General features: G+C 34.2%; 1 protein-coding gene across 1 annotated transcript; it reads right to left on the reverse strand.

Annotated features, from left to right (window-relative positions):
* Window positions 1-2,126: 2,126 nt before the first annotated feature.
* LOC128676446 (sodium-dependent dopamine transporter-like) lies at window positions 2,127-18,388 on the reverse strand. The gene is made up of 10 exons (XM_053756556.1): window positions 18,232-18,388; window positions 9,940-10,183; window positions 7,919-8,061; window positions 6,669-6,709; window positions 6,290-6,382; window positions 5,034-5,297; window positions 4,371-4,575; window positions 3,786-4,002; window positions 3,162-3,412; window positions 2,127-2,748 (listed from the first exon to the last, which is right to left on the reverse strand). Exons 1-10 carry the CDS (start codon window positions 18,310-18,312, stop codon window positions 2,293-2,295), a joined length of 1,995 nt encoding a protein of 664 aa, XP_053612531.1. The 5' UTR covers window positions 18,313-18,388; the 3' UTR covers window positions 2,127-2,292.
* Window positions 18,389-23,551: the final 5,163 nt, after the last annotated feature.

Genomic DNA, 23,551 nt, shown 5'->3' on the forward strand with positions numbered 1-23,551 from the left:
GAAATTGTTTTTCCAATTTTCATGAAAATTATTAAATATTTACTTTTTAATTATTTTTGTACCGTACATTTGTGCAGTTTTTTTACGATAGCTTTTGAGATATAAGTAAATCTATGTTAATTACTGTTAACATTTTTTAAAAATTGTATGTTAAGAGCTAAAGATTTTCAATTTATTGATCTCGAACAAATTCTATTAGTTATGTTCCTAATATTTCTACTAATTATGTTCCTATTAGGCTAATATTTGATGTATATAAATACACAATATATTATGATAATGTGAAGATTGTAATGTTGATCTCATTTTTTTATTGAACGTTCTTTGGTCTAATTTATGAATAGTGGTAAAAATATATTTTTTGTTGATTTTCAGTTTGATAATATATTAAATTATTACTAAATGATGGATATATCTTTGTTATGTTTTTCTTAATTTGAAATTAAAATTGTTATAGAATATTTCCATTATATGTCCTATACAAAGCTCGTTATGATAATTATCTGATGTCCTTTATATAGAACATAGTGAAAATCCGTTTTCACCAAAAAATGATTTTTTTCTATAATTTTCCGATATATAATATCACCCAATGAACATACTTTCAAAGTATCAAACAAGAATTTAAAAAAATATATGCTTGGAACTCAGGAGTTTAAATTGTTATAAGACAACATTGCTATTTTATTGTTTAAGGGGTTTACAATTCAGTTTTTTATTTCCCTTTAGTATCCTTACATTATTAGCAAACATAGTCCTCTAACACGTCTGTCTGTTCTTTCACGATAAACTCAAACACTACTGCACGGATTTTCATGCGATTTCACCGATATCTTGATATTATTGGTGATACCTGAAGAAGATTTAGGGGTACCTATAATTTATTATGTTTTTACTCGAGCGAAGCCGGCACAGGCCGCTAGTTCGATCGTTTAATTTAGCAAGTCTTTTCATTTTTATCGCTTCATCAAAAAATGTGGTTAATTTCCTGTTTGAAAAACGTAAGTAAAAAAATAATTCTAATAAATAACAACAATCTATACTCGAAGTTGAACCTTTCAAAATAAGTTAGTATACTCTAGAAAGTGGAGGGTTCTTGCAAGTAATACTTTTAGAGTTCCCGAGATTTATGTTAAAAACTTCGACCATTTTTCATTTTTTTTCTTGCAGTCGCTTGCTCGCTCTGTATGAACCATTATATAATTTTTGTATTTCCCCCCATAGTAGATTGCAACTTTTGACTTACTTTTAACATATTTCTTTGAAATACAGCTAGATAATTTGTGTTATTGTGCCATATTGCTTTTAACATAGACATTAGAGTTAATGCTATGTTCATAGATAAAATAAATAATTATGTTATATCATTTATACCTATAAGCTTTCTGTGTCATCCTACTTAGATGAAAATATTTATTATTATGTAGGGAATAAAATTATTACCTAACAGTAGGTAACGTAATATTTATCGCAAAATTCACACTAGTTCAAAACCATAAGACCATTTATAGTATACATCAGCGACAGCCAAAGTATCTAGTAAATCTCAATATAGCTTAAAATTGCCACATCATTCAAAAGAGCATGAAAATAGATGGTAATATTTTCATGTAGATAGCTTAAGTTTTAAATGATGAATAGACTAGCTAAGCGTTTCGGGGTTTAGCTGAAATTCCTGCTTCCTGCGAGGTGGTTGCTACATTCTTTATGAGAATTTGTGGGGCAGGATATTAAGACTTCCCTGTTAAATTGCATATAATAATGTGGATTTATATTTCGGTAAACTGTTTAGTTTGAACAAACCAATTCTGAAAATAAATCCAAATCACGCAGATGAAATAATAAAAGTACATGAGGAATTACCGGAGAATTGAAGAAGTAAAAGGCAACCACACCAATTTAAGGCAAGTCATTGAAATTTTTCAATCCGTGTATTTTCTATCACGATTCTCATCAAAGATCTAAACATATTTTTGAACTTGTTTTTATTTATATGACTTCGCACAAATAATATATTATATTCAATGGAACTTATTGTAAGAAGTTTGTATTATTATGAGCCATTCACCCATAACACGCCCAAAAAAAAAATACTTTAGAAGAAGCGTTTAAAAATAAAACAAAGGTAACATTAATGAATTTAATATTTTATCACGATTATAATAAATTAGGCGACTAGGCAAAACACATCGTTGTACGTATTGACACTTTGATTCGACTTCATTAGTTTATGTTACTGATGTAGATAATAAATATTATAATACCACTGTTTTTTAGCTTTGATCGTTGATCTCATAGACTAGTTGTCACTTCTGTTTTTCTCAGATCTGGTACATTCAATTGAAAATGCCTATTACAGTTACATTTTACAGAACCACCTAATTGATCTTTGGCTACACATATATTTGGTGACCGGAACTTTTCTAAGTCTTTTTTCTTTCTTTTGCCTTTTTGTATGGAATATGTTGTATATATTCCTGGTTCTTTATATCTCATATCGTTAAATATGTCATTATTTGTAGAATATATATAGTTTTTTTGGTATGCGTCACTGATTTTCATCCATTCGTCGTCGTATCTTTTTTCGTTGCCTCTGTTAAATATCATTTGAGAATAGTTTGGTTCAGAATTACTATTGTATTCTGAATATTGTACGTCAGTTGAATATCGTTTCGACATCCAAATATATCTGGACATTGGTTCTTCTGGACCCCACAGCCTGGATGATCTGAATGCTGATGCCAATTTCTAAAAAAAACATATTTGACACATCAATACACCCAAAAATATTGGACACACTCGTGCAAATGACACATAAAACATTAAAAGTAATACAAAGAATATTATGAATGACGAGAACTTTGTCGTACATATGATGCTTTTATTCATAAACAGTACATCAGTTCATGGACTTAAAAGTAGAGTGATAATTTTTAAATTATATTGATTAAATATTTAATCAATAAAGTATACATTAAAAGAATAACAAAATTTAAATTGTACGAAACCATATAGATTAAAATATAGCATAAAACAAAATATGGTAGCGAAAATGCTCTAAGATTTATTTACCAATTTATGTATACGAAACAGAATATATAAGAAAAATAAATATCTTACTTAGAACACTTAAACTACTTCTAAATTCCAAACACACTCACCGCAATGAAGTTATACTGTTCTTCCTTAGCCACAGCAATGGCAGCCACCACGACCATCACGATTATGATCACGATCAGAACTATTAGCAGAGGCCACAGCTGATAGTGGCTCGACACTCGGAGCATGCTTCGCAGCCACCAGCCTGTGACGCCCAGGAGGACGATGGGTATGACGCACCAGATGCCAATCCAATTGCATGCCAACTTGGTGCCTGTGAGGAATTCTATGTCGACCGATAAGTTGAACCACCCTGAAATCATGTTTTTATAGTTTCTACATATGCTTTCTCTGTCTATGTTAATACCATGTATATTTTTCAAGTTTCATTTTTTTTTTGACATAGATGGAGTGAATTGAAATGATCTTCTAAATGATCGCAACTGTGGCCTACATCTCCGTCGATAATCTCACGTGAGTGACTTTAATCCAATTTGACGTATTTTAATCTATTATGGCATAGAATAGTGTAAAAAAATAAAACTCAATCAATTCATTCATCAATTCAATAAAACTATTTCAAGTAAACCAATTGACTCAATCACTGTTTCAAATAGATAAAATCCAATCCAATAAAATCTAAAACCGACATTAATAATATGAAGAAGAGAATTTGCTGGACTTACCATAAATAAAGACGAATCCAACAATCTCTACCGCAGTAGTAAAAACAGCTAATATCGGAATCACTAGATCATCCAATACCGTAGCTACTTCTAGACCTCTGGCTAGAACAGCCACGCTCAGGACGGTTCCGATGGCTGAGGACGCAGCCGCGAACAGTCTCCAGTTGATGCTACTGATCCTTTGGATTTTGTCGTAAACGGGGAATAGTAATGTCAGCTGTAAGAATAAAAAATATAACTTAGGTTTCCTATAACATATGGTTGCTCTTAGTAGAAGTCTTCAAATTTTCATGGGAATGACGCTCCATGAAAAGCAATAATCAGAAATCAAATAATTTTAAGTGTATTAAAACAAAGAGGCATTGCAGTACAAATTGGCAATGTCGACAGCCTTTTGGGCATGTTCGTCAATGGACTATATTTTTAATTTGATTTTTTTTAATGTATAATAAAAGATCGTATTTAATTTGTTTTCATTTAATATAATGTATTTCAATATTTTTCATTTATTTTACAGATACACATGAAACATAACTATATAATGAAAGAGATAGGTAACTAAAATGATATTGAGAACATCCTTACCACAGTGATCATGCCGGACACCACGACCAATCCAAAAGCGAGCATTGGCCACTCCTTCAGCCTCCTCCCCACACTCGCCTGATATATTGATACTAGAATCGAGATGTAGCTCGTGTCTGTCTTCTCGTCTCCTAACACCGACTCCCAGATCAGAATCCATACCCAACCAGACATGATGTTTGTGATTGTTATTGAGGTACATGTCCTGGAAATAAAATGTTTTAGTACATAGGTAATAGGTATCAAATAATGCTGTTTTAGTCTGTTTAAAGACACTGCTAGGTGAGGGCTTCAAATGTTCTCTGTGGGATTCAATGAGATTGGCTATTCGCTGCTATAAGAATGTTATATGCTATAAGAAGGTTGGAAAATTTCGAGATTGTTCGGCCATTTTGGTATTACGTCTACGCTCGTAGAGATTACAAATTATGACAATACATTTATTTAGATATAAATCAAATAAATGAATGCAATGGGATTTAAAGTCTAGAAAAAAAATGCTTTAACGGATAGGATGAAGGCTTACAGTAATACTAATAATTATGGATAAAAATAAATCATTTAATGAAGAAAAAAAATCATGATTATCAATTCGTTGACTTGTATAAATTGTTACAATCAAGTCAACCAAAACAAATTAGTTTTAAGTGAAGTTTCACTTACCATCTGACATCAGAATTCCTATAAATTTTTCCACCCGCGCTCACGAGAAATCCACCCGTGATATGAGTGGATAATAACGCCTGTATCAACGCGCTGTGCCATATCCTCGGGTGGGTCACCGGTCCCCACTTCGTGCAGGACTCGAATAATGATCTCAGTGACTGCAGCTTTGAGAGGAATACACATAATACAACGGCTAGTATCACAACTACTGTGGCTAATATTGATAGCGATGCTCGTAAGGACTTCTGTAGCCGGTATAATCTGGAATCATTTAATTTAGAATATGACGTGAAAAAATGCCTGAGAAGGCCTAATTTATGAATAAATGATTTGATTTTGAATTTGAATCGAAAAACCATTAAAAAATTAGGTCAAAATGGACAGAAAAATCGTCATTTTTGAGTCAAAACAAGCGCAATCTCAGAGATCGAAAATCAATGCAAAATGCGTACAGGTCTTATAGTTATTTCGATTATTTATATAAATTTCAATAACTAACTTGTATTTGATGTATTTCTACATTAAAATTTGCATTGCCATTTTAATTGCCTGCATTGTGTTGCTCAAGAGGACTAATAATTAAGAGGACACGTGTCAAACTCAATTTGCATCTAATCAACACAGTTAACATTAAACTGACACAAAAAAGTAAATTATTCATAAAAATAGGTTAAATACGTTTAACGGAAGTTCCTTTATTAGAGCTGGAATGCTTTGTTCCGGCAATAAAATATAGATTCTATGAGGCTAATTTTCTTTTTAATAATCATAAACTGCCTATTCATTCCGAAAGGATGATTGGAATACTATATTTGTATGTGCTCCGGTTTCACTGTTATCACAATGGAGTCATTCTCTGTTTTATCTTTTCGTATTCCTGGATATATTCAGGGCTGTGACGCCGCGATATCTGGGATCGGCGTAAAAAGAAACCTAAAATGTTTGGCTGTAATTTTACAACCATCCGTGTGGCTGATGGCACCCCGCTTTGGGAATTCGTTTTCGCCTATCAGCTTCGACACCAGATAGCATCCATGATAGTATATCGTAGACGATAGTTTATTGTAATTCCACACGCCTATAAAATAGACTATAAAAGGTTATTTCGTTTCCATATACATAGAATTTTAAAAATTACAAAGTTAAATACAACATTTTTGTGCCATATGAAGTCTCGTCTCAAGTGTAACTGAAAAAATACTACTATAACTACTAAATATATACATACATACATTAACATAATGGGTACTTACAATAGTGGCACGAAGAACCATAAAACGAATGTTAAAATTGCCATGATCCCGAAGTACTGTGGGTTGTCCGTGAATGGTGACAGAAAGGTTGCACTAGAACGAAACATCACTTAAAATAACTATATTAGAAAACAAGAATTACAAAAAATGTGATATCATAAGTGCAATTATATAAAACTAGGCTTCGCTCCCGTGGGAATTTCGGGATAAAAAGTAATAAAAGTACGTGTACCAAATTTATAACAATCGGTATAGCAGAATCGGTTCGGTACGCCGGGATGGGGCGCTCGTTCAAACTAAAGAAGATTCAGCACAAGTTACGTATAATATTACGTATAAAATTAATTAATTTTCGTTATAAAAGAAATAAAACACTTACTTGAAACATTCAGCTGCGCTCATTTTATTCTCGTATCCGTGCTGGAAATTATTTTAAAAAAATCTTGATAAGAAAAAAATGTTTAAAGCAATAACAATCGCTTTTAGAAATCCACAATAAGCAGAATGTAGCGGGAATTGAACTCGCATAGACGGGGGCGCGGGTTCAGTTCCCACTCGATTCCAGAATTTTTTCATCTTATTATTATATTCAAAAATAAGTTAAAAAGCATGTGTGACACGTATAACAAATCCATTTAAATAATGTAATTAGTTGGTGATTTTTTTAAATGTTATTTTGGGAGGATTTGATTTTAGATTTAAGGCAATAAAACTTGTGTAGTTTTAAATAAATATTTTTTTATACTGCTACACGACTTATTAGCACGACGCTTACTATCGCCCTTATACTGTTTTGTTTGCCACGAACAGTCAACATTTTAATATTGATTTTGGCAATTGAAATTGTCTTTACCACGCCTAGGATAATGCTGTAGCATCACAAATTTGAACTCCAGAGTTCATTATGGCAAAAATAATACATTTATTGATGATATCAACATTTATTTAATAAGAGCATTTTGTCATGAATCCACGAATTTCATATGGTAGACGGACGTCGTTATTATTGTCACACGATGTCATTAAATAAATATATGATAGGGACCAACACTGTTCAAATGAGTTTCTTTCGGCATTTCTTCTCAGCAGTGGTCGTTCCGAAATGCCAGTAGTTTGTAGCTTGTGAGAAATAACTATAAATATAAAGATTGACGAGAAAAAGTGCCTGTGAAGGTCTAATTTCTGAATAAATGATTTGAATTTTGAATTTGAATTTGAATTATAGTTTAAATTTGAATTACATATACAGTGTCACGTCTATATCTCTTACGAAGTAGACAGAGTCAAGAGTTGCGAAACTTAAAATATATAACTTAAAATATTGATGAACTGAGATTATAAAGTGACAGGTTGCTGGCCCACACCGAGTCTCTTGCTTAAATTCTGCATTCTGTGTAGAAGGAGAGTCAGCAAATTCTATATTTTTCTTACACTCCGAAACTAGCTTTGAATACACACATTTTTATTTTATACTTATGGTGAGTTGCACCAGTCAAATGTGACGTTAACTTTAACCTATACATGACAACGCAAAGTACGCCATCTTGGCTTATCAGCAACGGCACGCAGGTTAAAGCTATCGTCGCAGTTGACTGGTGCAACCCACTCATGTAATAAAAATTATCTTACAGGAGTTATATGTAACTTCGTGCAATCTCTCAATGGCAATGAACCCTTCGCAAGCCATATGAAGAAGGCCAATGACAGTGCTATGTACAGGATGTTGTACACACAGCATAGGTATGACGTCAGCACTTTCAGATGTCCCACTCCTGTAAATAAAAATATATCTCTCTTCATAGTCATATTCCTCATTGCTGAGGGTCGTGGTAATTACTTTAATTAAACACACATAACAACTTTCTTGGCATTAGCAATGGAGTGGTTTGCCATTGCCTTCTCCATTTCACACACAAGTTGATAATCAATCAGAGTGCAGGTTTCCTCACGAGTTTTCCTTCACCGAAAGAAGTGGTGGTCTATTAAAACTACTACACATGAGTCAGATTGGTATACAAACTCATGTGGCACGAGTTGGATTCGAATCTGGGACGTTTCGGTTCACAAGCGGGCGTCTTAACCATTACACCACCACCGTTTCAAAAACAAATACAAAAATGAAAATGAACGATTAAAAATAAAAACAATAAGAACTCGATTTCCATTATCGTTTAAAAAAACCTGACCTAACGTCAAACCTCTTCAGGAATGCTATTGTTGTCTATCAGATGCCGAAACTATGTGTCGCTTAGAGTCACCTTGTACAGCAACCACGGGGGGAAAATATGAAGTGGTCCGCCCATCATCACCATAACAAATGTGGATGTCCTTAGTATTGGGGCACTGGTCCATTGTTTTGAATGGAAGAAGGATGGCCCATATCTCACCACACGGCCCAATACGGATTGGTTAGTCGTAAATAATATCCCATAATAACTAATATTTCAAAGCATTGCAATTCGTTTGATTTTACACAGAAGGCAAGACAATCGCTTACTATAAGTACACATAATAATTACCAAAATGTACCTGCTTTAGTCAGTGAACAATTTGGATAACGTACTAACTGTTCTAACAACACAAAATAAATAATAAATAATAATAAATAAATAAATATATTAGGACGAATTACACAGATTGAGTTAGCCCCAAAGTAAGTTCGAGACTTGTGTTATGGGATACTAACTCAACGATACTATATTTTATAACAAATACATATATAGACAAACATCCAAGACCCGGACCAATCAGAAAAAGATCATTTTCCATCATGACCCCGGCTGGGGATTGAACCCGGGACCTCTCGATTCAGTGGCAAGAACTTTGCCACTGCGCCATCGAGGTCGTCAAACTAGCAAACAAAATCCTTAAATTGATTGAAAATTATGAACGAAATAAAGGAGACTGAGCGTGATAAGTATAATTCCTTCTTTAATAGTGTAATAATAGTTATGTAACATTCACCAAACCAGCAACAAGCACCTATTAACTAATTTCAAGTAGCTGTACGTTTATTTCCACATTGGCGAAAGGGTGATATAACCAATTATACAATGATTCAACGAGATGGATTCTTGAAATAAATAGTACCATTTACAATTCTGTTAGTGATGTATCTAATATAATAACGCAAGCTATGTTGTTTGATGGTGTAAATATATCAGATGGCACCCATGCAAACGACCTTTATACCAAGGTCTTTCATGGTGCATAATATGCAATTGAGATATCCGGGGCGGTTCCTGTAATCTAGTCACTGTGAAAGCGATTGCAATTGGTTTGTTAGTGGTCGTTGGTTTTATACAGGAGAACAGCATGAACACCTTTCTGGCATCATTATTTCGTAGTAATCTTATAATGTTAAATTAGAAATGTCACCAGCACAGAAGGTATTGCTGTAGAAACTACAATAAATGATTCAGGAAAATATGAATAAACATCATCAGGAATTCTGAGACTCTTTGTGCGTAAACATAAACTCACGCTAAAGCCTCCGATGAATGTAGTGATTATGTATTTTTCATACCTGGAGATATTTCCCGCAGCAATAATGTCCAAGAATATAAATTTACCAATCAGTTCCTCTACTCCTACATACTTTTGAGATTCTCAAAATAAGCACTCTACTCTTAGAATCGACATCAACTCACCTCTCAAAATAGGGACTGCCCTCCAAACTCCAATAGCATCCTGTCTGCTCAGCTGTCCCATCGCCAGCTGCAGCAGGATCGTCGGGAATCCCACCAGCAGCAGCCAGAATGTGTACACCACCAGGTACGGAACCGCTCCATACTTGAACGCCTCTCGCGGCAACCGCGCGATGTTGAACAGAGTAAGCGAGACAGCCAGTGTGCATAGTTGGGTCTTGAGGCAATCACATGTTGATTTCACTGTCTGGAATGGTAAAATTTACTTGATATAATATATTAATTGTCTAATTGTGGGAGTTTCTGGAGTAAAATTTCAATGTTACTAATAAACAACTTGAGTATGGTTTAAGTTTTATGACAAAGAGAGAGACAAACATTTTGTGAACTCAATTTTCAAATAAAATCAATTTAATTCCGTTTAGTATGATGTACATTTGTGTTTCAACTCTTTTGCATAAAAAAAAATAAATATGAATGGTATGTAAAGAAAACCAAAATAAAAACACATTTGTATTTTTGAATATTCAAATTTGTTTTTATTCAATAAATTGACGAAAAGACAATGATAAAAAATTCTGCTCACACTTCAATGGATATGAATTACTTTAAAATATCCAGCTCAATGGTGCAAACTACAAGCCTAACCGTCAAAAACCAAGTGATCATGATAGGATTCTCACGCCACCTCCTCTTGATATCGCAAATAGTGAAAACTTGACCATCAGCACAAACTTTTTTCATTTGGTTGTTCCTCATCCTTCATTTGATGTTGTCTTTATTCATATAGTTGAATAAAAATATATATGTGAGAGAAAAGCTGAGATATACAACGATAATTTTATTATGGCTGATATGGATTATTAGCACCATTGTTGCTAGAAGGCGCTCATATAAGTTTTTTCATCACTGGTGAGCAAAAATTTCTTCGCATTTTTTCCCACTGAAACTCTATAATGCTATGTGGACGTAAAATATCAAAGTTTCATGATACAAGATTATGGCGAAGTTTACGATTATACAGAAAATCAGTTTATATTTTATAATGTATACATGTGATTTACATTAAATTGTATATTTATAAATTCATAGATTCCGCAGCTATATACTGCCGCTGTGTTTTTCCTGTCAGGTTTTTATCCATGTCGTGTTATTGTATTTGAGTGATTATCTTTACGGTCAAGGTGTAGTGACGGATACACATCATTAGGATCAATTAGTGGCATAGTACAATTGATAAAGTATGGGTAGAAATTTCCTAGTGGCTATTGATTTTCTGCGATTTGAAATATCTGCAATATATTAGCGGATAATATTCAGCGGATGCATACTCCGCTAATGTTTGTTTGGATTTTATACTTTAATCACATTATAATATATAAAAGACCAAGAAACCTACGACGGACGAATGTAACTAAATGAGATAGAAGATTTCTATACAACTTTCCGGCCCAACCCGGCTCAACTCATACAAAGTGGCAGATTGGGCCGGGCACGTGATAAAGGACAAAAGATGTCATCTCTGTCTTGTTTCTTCACATATATTTGTAATTTCAAGCATTTCTTTAAGTAATTGGTAAATGTTATATGTATAATTAAACGGTTTTGAAACATAAACTCAATAAAAATTACATTAATGTCAACAGAATCGATGTAATTATGTATATTTATTTATTAGTTTTTGTTTTGTGGGATGATAGCTCGAATTTGCTTATCATAACCGCTGAAATGTGTAGAATTTAGTTTTCTTTTGACACAACATAGAAAACATTGTAAAGTCATATTTTTGCAAATAAGTAAATGTTTACTTTAAGCCATAGATACACTAAGGAACATTAGACGCGCAACATATCACTCTATCTCACGCATTACCATTGACTCGAGTGAAATAGCACATAGTCGATCTCACTCATGCAAATTGTAATGAAAAGGAAAGAACGTGATGTTGCGCGTCAAATGTTCCCTAGTGTATTCGTGGCTTTAACTTCAAGGCAAACTCTGCTTGTATAAACCCTACAAAGGTTCTTTTAAGTTCTTCTATTATTCTGCTAATATTTTGAAGACTTCGCCAACAAACCAGTCAACACGAGTCAGACTCTTCATGTAAACAAAATGTTATATTGACAACATTGCCATTGTTCTGTATTGTAGCTACATATTCTAATGAATCCTTACAGTTACCATAATAATTGTTAAAAAGCAGTTTAGTGCAATTCTTAGTTTTTATTAACTGTGCTGTAGATGATTATTCAAAAAAATTAAAAGAAAAGACCCATCTCATTTTTTGATAAAAATGAATTGTGCAATATAATTAATTTATTCATTCGTATGGCGTATCATTCGTACTTGTATTCAGCACAATTATCCAAAATATATATTGGTATGGATAATTACATTTTACCTGCTTCTCTTTTCCGATTGAACTGAAATTTGCATGCACGTCGGATATTACATAATATTACATCACATTACATTAATTGTTAGTGGATTGAGTGACTTTATAAATAAATAAATAAATTACAGTATCATTATATTTCTTAACATAGTAGGGTGTCAATAAAAACTGAATGATTAAGTTGAGTTTTTTGGTTCAAATAAATAATGACTCTCTTTGATAAAGATTTCTTAGAGATATATTTGTATTACATCGTGCTATAAAAGTGACTCCCCCAAGCCGTTGTAGATACGGCAAACCTAAATACGGAGCGTATGCTTCTGCAAACTTATCCAGTCAGGGCTTGTTGAATTGTCAAGAAAACCAAGATCAAATATCCAATATAGAGACTAAAAAATTAAGGAACATTTGAACATATTTGTGAACACAAGCGAGCATCAAACAACAAACAACACGCACAAACTTGAGGCATTCGCCGAAACATAACATCAACAAAATACTTTCATCGAACATGCAATGCCAATGTTGAATACGCGCAACTGGTTTACTTTTCATTTCCTTTACATTTCTCGGTGCAATTTGTTACGAATTTCTTCAATTATTGCTTACTCCTTATTCACAACGAAGCCCTGTGCCCCAGCAGTGTGGATATTTAAATGGCTGATGATCATTAGTTATTTTTAATTTCCTATCATCTGTTCGAGACAAATACATTCCTACTTCATATGACCAGCGAAGAGCATGCGAAGAAGAAGACAGATTTAATACATATACTATAATTTACTGGCCAGAATTTCGTCCCTTAGAAATGTCGATATAAGAAGAACCATAAACATATTGTATGCTTTGAACAATAAAAAATGTGCTTGTAAACGGGGACTATATTAGGTAAAATAGTTTATAGGTAAATAGTATATCTTGGCCACAAAATCATTCTGGGGATGTTGAAGTTGTGCAACGAATAAGTCAGGCTTGTGCATGGTAATAAATATCTTGCTTGGATATCTGTCCCTTTAGCTTTCATAAAAGTTGTCCGAACAGCGCATTCTGCCTTCCGTCACCTAAGGTGACTGTTGGCGTAGAAGCCTGAATATAGGTTGTGACTGGACAGTATTTATAAGGCGCTGAATATGTAGATTAGAATTTATTCTTTGGACAAAGGTGCGTACAAGATGTAAGTTAGTATAAGATGGTGAGTAACGTATGTCCGTCGCGGCACCTGTGTTGCCAGGCTTTGGCCGCAACAGTGACCACAGCATATAGCACCGACTGTTGTGCTGGCCGTAATTTCTACTGTAAGTGAGAAAGATACTCATGTCGCACAAGAAGAATTGGAACGTGGGCGCTATTGACCGACAGCAGTACGTCGTAATCCTGGATTATCAGCATTTCCATGTCCAACAGCAAGATAACTATACGATCTGGCAGCGTGTGATAAATAATTATAAAATATAAATATAGAAATAATATTTTTAGAAGACCTTTCCCCATTAAAAACGCTACAAATAGGTTATAATACATATGGTTAATGGGAGTCTGGAGATCTCAAAACAGACTCCTTCACGAAAACCGAGTCAAATGGAGTTTTTCTAGCAACAATGTGTGGGACTGCGGTGCTATATAATCTACGGCTCATCTGCTGTCCATCCCAACTGCCCATATACATGTGGCCATACTGGTCGACTTCTGTTTGTATAGCCATTCCGATTCGACAAGAAGAATAACAATGAGTGCAATAGAGAGATCCAACCATTCTGTCCAACCAGCAAGACTTGCTTTTACTTGAGTGGTCCTACTATACATACTGTTGCATAGTAGTATTGGAGTCGTATCCAACTTTAGCACAGTAATTTTACTGAGCTAAAATTACCGTTCATAGTGCATTACAGAAACCATTTAATTTTAATTGTTATGTCCTTGCGTTTATTTTAAATTACAATGTCCTAATTAGGACTCTGTACGAGTATATTAAATCAAATCGGGTTCAAGTGACGAAACAATTTTCGTTCGATCACAACTATGAATTTTTATCTATTTGTATGTTATTGAGTTCTCCAATTAACGGCTACTTACAATGATTTTGATTTATGATAGTCTTTTACAAGTATGATTGATAACCTACAGGCGTGTGTTCATATTAAGAAAAATACATTTATTTTGTGTTGCTTCTAAACAAGAAACTAATATAATATTATTTAATAAATAATATCCGTCCAATTTCAGTAGGAATCAGTGTTTACACAACATGATTGATATTATGACATACATGATCCAAATTTTCGGGTATGTTTATTATACCCAGCTAATAAATAATATTTCATTACGCTGTCTTGTTGTTGGTATAACTGAAAAAAAAGATTAATATTTTCTCTCAATTTCCTGTCTATTTTCCCTCAAATCTCAAAAAAGTGGTTCTTTGTAATAAGGGACGCAACTAAAGCTAGAGGGTTAGACAAACGATACAGAATTGTCTACAATATGTGGTGTGTGCTTCCGCCCAAAAATAGGACCATTCTATATTATCCCGTGGCTGTCTTACGACTAAAGAAGCCTTGTTGCCAAGGTTGGGTAACCTTGGCAACTGGCAACAAATATGTTCCCAAGGACAGTCGCTGTCAGGTACGCGGCCAGTCGTAAAATCAAAGGTCAACCTACAACATTTTAAGGAATTTCGAGGCATCGTCGCCCAGAACGCAACTATAACAACACGAAACGGGAGACAGTGTAGTCAAAACAAATTTGGCTAAACCAACGTTACTGTGATTAATTAATTATTACACTACAATAATAAAGAAACAGACAATACAACTAAGTACAAATGGCGGTTTTATTGCTTTCGATATCGATATCGAGAAGAAATCTCTGAGAGCGGTTCCTTCCAGACAACCCATGATTGGTACCTAACGTTTTATACAAACGTATAACGTTGTGTACAAATATTTCATACGAACATGATGATAATTTAATTGATACAGTATAAACAGAACAGCAGAAACTTGACATTGTAAAGTTTCTCGTTATTTAATTAATAGTAATTTTATTTCTTACTCATGTTCTGTGATCTGTATACTCGTTGACATTGTCTGCACTTTGTGATTCAGCGATTTACCTAGATAATGCGGCATTTTACGAATATATCTTTATTTTCAAGTAACTGCATGTTTTATTTTATGTGCAATAAATGGTTTTGTATTAAATATAAATAATGCACAAGTATAAAACGCGCACGTAGTTTTTTTATTTCTTTTTTATCGAGTACAAAATTGTTGAAACTGTCGCCACGACCGAAATCGGTCGGACCTCATTACTATCATCATCATATTTTCCATCTTGCACTTTGTCTTCCACGAATTACATGAAATACATTTTTTTTATTATATGATGTTTGAGAGAATATATGAAAATTAATAAAAAACGAAAAAAAAAATACATAGAAAGAACTTTTTCATGAAAAAGAAAGACACGTGTTTTAAAATTACGTTACTGTATTTAAAACAGTTTTCACTGTCGTTTAGATAATTCCTTCCGTTTTGTTTATAGCAGGGGCGGGTCACTCGATTACACAGTAAATTAATAACAGATTAATTAACCAATTAGAGGTAAATATTGTCGACAGATGCCACGATATAGAACATTACCTAAGCTTAAAATTGAATGATTTCACGTATCTTTCTTTCTAATTAGCTTGTTCTTAGTTTCATTCAATTGCATCGCCCCGAAGAGAAGCAATAATGTAACAATAATATTTTCCGCTGTGATGTTTCGACTGTCCGCCTGCCTGTTGTCAACTTTGTTTGGGAACCCTATTGAAGCCTATCAAGTGGTTCTATTATGGTAAAGTATGTGAGTTTTTGTATTTCCTTAGATGTCAAAAACTTTACCTCAAGCTAAGTGATAATGATCAATACGGTAGTTTTGTTTTTAAGTACTTACATAATATTGGTCCTTACATATGAAATTGGCGTTTTGTTGTACTGGCCACTTTAATCACAAATTTCTCCTCTTTGGTTAGGAATTCCAAATTCAAATTTATACAGCTATTTATACATGTATTTGTGTTTCGTTAACCGTCATTCATTTGTTTTTTTTTGTCTTCTGATTTTTCTGTTTGTGTCACTGAGTTTACAAAATGGAAAACTTGAAATATCGCGTTATTTACGAGTACGAGTTCCACCGTAGCACCAGTGCTGCGGAAACGGCTCAAAGGGTTAATGATGTGTATGGCGATCGTGTCGCAAAAAAAAACACAGTTCGTTTTTGGTTCCAACGTTTTCGTTCTGTAAATTTCGACCTGCAGAACAAGCCCCGTGGACGGCCGGTGACTCTAGTCGATAATGAAGAATTGAAGGCTATTGTGGAAGCGGATCCATCGCAAATCACGTCAGAGTTAGCTTCAGGCTTCGGTGTTAGTGATAAACCTATTTTAATCCACTTGAAGCAAATTGGGAAGATTAAGAAAGGTGGGTACCTTACGAATTGAGTGAAGCAAACTGACAAACGCGTGTCGACTGCTGCGTTACATTACTTAACCGGCACAATAATGAAGGGTTTTTAAATCAAATCATTACCTGTGATGAAAAGTGGATTCTCTACGATAATCGGAAATGCTCATCGCATTAGCTGGACCCTGGCCAGCCAGCCAAATCCTGCCCCAAGCGAAAATTGACCCAAAAAAAGTGACTTGTAAGCGTTTGGTGGACTAGTGCCGGCGTCGTTCATTACAGTTTTCTCAAATCTGGCCAGACGATTACGGCAGACGTCTGTTGTCAGCAATTGCAAACTATGATGGAAAAGCTAGCTGCTAAACAACCGAGGCTGGTCAATCGTTCCACGCCACTGCTGCTTCACGACAACACTAGACCACACACTGCACAACAGACGGCTACCAAATTAGAGGAGCTTCAATTGGAATGTCTAAGACATCCACCGTACTCCCCGAACCTTGCTCCAACAGATTATTATTATTTTTTAATTTGGATAACTTCTTCCAAGTGAAAATCAACTCCGATAGGGCACAGTCCAAACCGCCTTCAAAGATTTTATTGATTTCCGTCCGAATGGTTGTTTTTAGTAAAGGGATCAATTAACTAACTATGAGATGGCAAAAGTGCATAGATAATAATGGTTTTTACTTTCTAAATAAATATATTATATTTAAAAATATTCGACTTTTTGTTTCTCCTATACCAAACGCCAATTTCATATGTTACCTAGGACCTAACATTAAAAAAAATAATTGTATACCGTCTCTTTCTTTTATTTCTTGTTTGTTTTTCTAGATATTAATCAAAATTCGTGACAAGACTAAGCTTTATTTTTTTTTTGTGTCATTCAGTACCCTGATTTAAGATAACTTTCCTACTGAAGTGAACCACTAATCTAGGTTTGATAATCGCAAATGACTCGTAGGTCGTAGGTTCGATTCTTATGAAATAAGAAGGCTATACCCGAGAATGTCCTTTTGATGATTGTATAACAATAGGTAGACCTTGCAGACTCATTGATAACAACTATGAATGATTTATAGGAAGTTTCTTGAGTTTTATACATTATTCAAATCACTTCCAACTGAGTGACATGGATTAATCAATTTTTACTCACTATTATGTTTTAAACTATTTTATCTCTTCATTTGTTATGTGAGTTATAATGCCAAAAAAATGCCAAATAATAAAAATTAAAAATTAATAAATAATAAATTACGCAAATATTCATACATATTTACTAATAGAAAAAAAAAAACAATGGTTATGGAGTAATTAATGTAGAAAAACCCGGCAAAAACTTATCATATCTAAAATCATCAGCGCTTACATTTTCACAATCAAAATCATCCAATTGTAGCGCAGTATAAGGAAAAATAACAGATACAAGAAACCTCACAGCAAGGTCAGTATTACCCAGCCATGTTGCGTAGACCGCGTACATCCTCGGTTCCTCGTACAATGGAAGTCACCACACGTTTTTGTCACCACTGCCATAAATACTGTTAATACTAGACTAGTCGGCTGCGCGCAGGCGCCGTGGAACTAACACTGAACACTGTCAAGGAAGGCAGGTGGAAGTGAAAAATAGTGATGTAAATGTATCGATAAAGTTTGATTTCATTAAAATTTATAAACAATGCAGATATAAAATGCGCATGGTCGTATATTTTTATGCCGCGAAATCCATAGGTACCATTATATTTATATTCAAAATAAATAGCGAAAATGTCAGTTATTCAAAATGAGGTGAACGGTTATTGTTCAGAAAAATACTAATGTATAATTTCGTCGACGCTCAAAACGCACCTTTCACATAGATTAAGACATAGACTGTTGGAGCTACCTTCATTGAGTCCTTATTTTAGTCACCGATAAACAAACTGAAATTGAAATATTTATCACAAGCAAAAAAAGTGTTGAGTATTTTGTAATTACTTAAAAATTTGTGGATTCAAGCATTGTAGTTGTATTATATACTACTTAGCAAGCAAACAGGCATGCGGCCCACCTGATGGGAAATGATTACCATAGCTTATGGACGCTGCAACACCAGAATTTTCCGTGTGTGGCATTTTATATGAAACTATTTTATTTTAGCCAAATACAGGGTTAATCTATCTCTCCATTAATTTTATTTAACTCCATTTTTTATAATTTAATTACAAATGAAATTTTGTATCTTATCAAATTGTATTTATAACTTTAAAAAATCCATCTCGATTGTTTTATCGACGTTTTATCGAACCATTTCAGCTGATTCCATCGGCTGCGCCCATCACTAAAGCGCAGGCGCGCGCCACGCTACAGCGGCCACCACTCTGTTATGGTAATGAACGTAAAGTAAAATAAAAACAGAATAATTACCACGGATATGGTCAGTGGTCGCCATCGGAAGGGACCGAGATTTTGAGATTTCCTGACTACCAAGATGGCGATAACTTTCTACGTAATATTTAAATATGACGCGGAAGTAGGTGCGGTTGAATTTGTGGAAGAAAATCTTACAGTTATGTGTATTAAGTGGTACTTCAGTAAGAATTATTAATTGCATCGTTAAAAAATAATATAGGTAATTATCTAACATTCATATAAGTAACGTGTCCGTCAGAGAGTAAGATCACTCTATCCTTCCATAGATGAAGTAGAATGCATGGATTTAGTCAGTACTTCGTACCTACTAATTCCATGGTAGAAGGTGATAAAAGAATTTATTTTTGACGAAGCCCGAGAGGGCTTCGTGGTATCACAGCCTCGAATAAAATCAGAGATAGGTATGTAAAGGGAGATCCATAAAAGTGATGGTAAGATATAACACTACAGCAATATCCAAAAACATTAATTTAAGTATTTATAAATTGTGTATTTTTGACACAGATAAAAAGAACACACGTGGTCCAATATGTCTGTCTCAAATATAATCTTAATCTTTCTCTCTCTCATCCTGGCGTGTTTTCAGTCACATATGATGCTGTGACGCCCCGAGGTCCAAGGATCGTATAAAATCAAAGTTCAAATTTTAGACATTTAGCCATGCTGTAACAACCGGCTACCTGCTTGATGTTAACCATTTTTGGGAATGTCATTGTTGCCTATCAGTCCCTAAGTCGCCTCGTACGACATCCACGGGAGGATTTAAAGTCGTTCTATTGCAAAACGGGATCAAATGCCATCTTCCTCTCTCTCTCATCTTCACATATTCTCTCATATCTTCATAGTTTCATATTGGCTGTGACACCCCGAAGCATAATTCGTTAAAATTTCATTCGTCATTAAAATTTCAGTTTTGTATGAGTATTGACCTCCGTGGCTTAATGGTCATCATGCCGGACTGCTACAGTGGAGGTCCCGGGTTCGAATCCCGGTCAGGTCAACATGAAAAATGATCTTTTTCAGATTGACCTGGGTCTTGAATGTTTATCTATATATGTATATGTTATAGAATATAGTATCGTTGAGTTAGTATCCCATAACACAAGTTTCGAACTTACTTTGGGGCTAGCTCGATCTGTGTCATTTGTCCCTATTTATTTATTATTTTATTTATTTATTCTACTCAAAGAATTTTAGACGTTAGGCTCGTCAAAAAACCGGTAGGAGTCTTCAGGAAAATTGGTCGTTTATTAAAATTTTTTTAAGGCTTCCATATCTAGACACCATATCGCCGTGAATGCAACCGGAACTCACTTTCATAGTCTTTAGACTCCGATGTATCATTTTCTATGTTTACAAAAACAATGTCGCGTGCAGCAACTAGTAATGGTATAAATATTATAAAACGGACAGCACCGATAGTCATAATATTGACAATGTCAATTCATAAACTAGAGCTAGGAAGGCGAACGTGAGTCACTAATATAACATTGTAATGTTACGTCGGTCCGTTGTTGGTGCTAATCACCTGTGCAAATATAGGTAATAAATTTATTGTAGTACTTTTGATGTCAAGCTGGCTTTAAAATCTGTTGTTATAAGACTGGTTGTATTTCAAACTCTGATAAGTTCATAATCTTAGTATTAACTAGCGACGTGTTCCGGCTTCGTTCGGGTAAAAACTTAATACATTATAGGTACAACTAAATCTTCAAGAATCACACATCCATTTGTGAAAAATGAAATGAAAATCCGTGCAGTTATTTTTGAGTTTATCGCGAACAGGCAGACAGACAGATGAGGCAGGACGAGCAGGACTTAGTTTTATACGATACTAGCGGCCGGTCCCGGCTTCGCTCGGGTAAAAACATAATAAATTATACATCTAAACCTTCTTCAGGAATCTTACTATCTGTTGGTGAAAAGCTCATGAAAATTCGTGCAATTATTTTTGAGTTTATCGCGAACAGGCAGACATACAGACAGTTGAGGCAGAGGACTTTTGTTTTATAACATGTAAGGATCATGTTGTAAAAGGCATCTATGTGCTATGATGGCGAAAATATAAGCAAAAGTAAATACTTTTCGCGGCCCCCATTCAACATTAGAATAGCTTTTGTAAAGTTAGTGATGATATGACATCATGAACATTGAAAAATGGATCAGTGTAGAATTTTTGAGTCAACAGTTGGCTACATTTTGTATAATAAAACCGAATATAACCATTTTTATTTATTCCCCAGGAAGAAATACCGTCTACGATCTGGAGGTTCAACTTTGTTGACAAATAGCAAAATCGTTGAGAACAAAAATGGAGACATTTATTAAACATTAAAAGAAAAACAATACAAACAAGAAAATGTTATAGCTTTGTGACAAAATGTAACTCTTTCTCTTAATGTAATCGTTTGTTTAGTTATTTTCTCAGCCGTCACGCATCGGGGCCCAGGGTCCGGTTATACGAGGATACGAATGATACGATAACAAACCTTGCGAAGTGGAGAACCTCCGACCTTTTATGGCTAAAGAAGTATCGCGAAAACAATCACATGAAATGACATCACATGACTTTTTAATTCTTACTGACAAACATATTATCAGAATTGGATTTGATTAAATGAAATTCCAAGATTTTCAGAAAAAATATTTTAGATTCGTAATCTGTATCGTTCGAGTATTTTTAGTTCTCATTAAAGTATGACGTGGTCGTAAATCTTCAAACCCAATTAAACGCTTTTTGACTCCACCATTGTTTCTGTTCATTCTAGACGGAATATTCAAAACATAAATAATTTATTAATTTTGACCTTTCTTCAGTTAAATTAATAACTAGCTGCGTCCCGGGACTTTACTCTTGTAGAAATTCCGGGATAAATAGTACCGTAGGTATATGTTATTGCAGGTTATATTCTACGCCTGTACAAAATTTCTTAAAAATCCGTCCATTAGATTTTGCATGAAAGAGTCATCATCATACACACCTCCTCACAACTAGGATGTATTGATCACGAAAAGTTCAATTTCAAACTTTAAAAATAAACATCTGATATGAAAGTATTGAGTAATAGAACTCATCACAGCAAAATGCGGCTCCACAAACGGAGTGATGTGTCAGTGCACATTTCCATTAAAGTTCGCGGAAGGAATTAAAAGTTTTGATTTCATCCCATTAACCGTCTTAAATTGGTTGGACTTAATAAGAGCTTTACCTGTCGGAAAGCTTGTTTGGGTATGCTTGGACGTAGGTAAGTTTGGTTGGAGATTTTGAATTTTTGTCAACAGACATATTTATATTTTGTAGGATAAGGGAGACATGTAGACGGCTTTATTTATTTAAAACATTATTGTACAACATTATAAGAAAAAAGTACAATGCATATCGCATTATATATTCTATTGTTATTGCCATAGGTTGGTTTCTTAATGAGCCGCTAATAAAAACTTGTTAGCAAAAGTATGGTTCAAAAGAATATACTTATTTTAGATCCAATCCAAGTAGGTAGGTATGTAGGTGCTCTGAATGAAGCAAAGGTTGTTAGAGAATACTTGTAGCATTTAGTCAACCTATTGTACATTTATTATTGGTATTTCGTACAGTAAAATCTAAAGTAATAAATTGGTTATGTAGTGGCAAGAAATAAAGATGTTATAGAAACTGCGACCAAAACGCCTGATATAATTTATAAGCAATGTTTCTCAGCATCACTACGTCTTCTAGATGATCGTCAAGGTTCCGCTTCTTTGGAAATCGATAAGTGATTTTTCCACGTCAATAATTCACATCCAATGAATAAATACCTAAATACAGAATAAATATAGAATTCGTCGTAGTATCCGTTAGGATATACTTACTTAACTATAAGATTCGCTGGACTAACCTAGATCTAGACTTAACGTTCGTCGAACCTAAGTTTAACTACTTCGTAGTAAACCTATAAGTATTTAGTTAATGAATTTCACTAAAATATCCTCATAATTTACCGACCTACCTCCGGAAACCTTCATAAATCCCAGACTATTCCCAAATCAATAATAATTACAGGCTTACTGGCTTGCAAAGTGCCGTTATCGAGTAGAGAGATATACTTATAGAGTAGACTTCAACTATGTGTAGGCGTGTCTTCTTCAATATTTAGTAAATTAGGAAGTTACACAACCGATGCTTTAAGATTTCTCTGCACGAAATAAAATCTTAATCCTTATATCTATCTCTCCCTTTCACATCTGAGAGTTGTGCTAGTTTCTTCAGCCGTTGAGCGTCGGAACCCAGGATTCCCTACCATTTTACCTACTCTACGCCATATGGTTAAATAAAGTGGAGTGCTTGCCATTACCTTCTCCATTTCACATACAGCTGATAAAT

The sequence above is a fragment of the Plodia interpunctella genome, chromosome 16 (assembly GCF_027563975.2).
Source record: "Plodia interpunctella isolate USDA-ARS_2022_Savannah chromosome 16, ilPloInte3.2, whole genome shotgun sequence".
NCBI lineage: Eukaryota > Metazoa > Arthropoda > Insecta > Lepidoptera > Pyralidae > Plodia > Plodia interpunctella.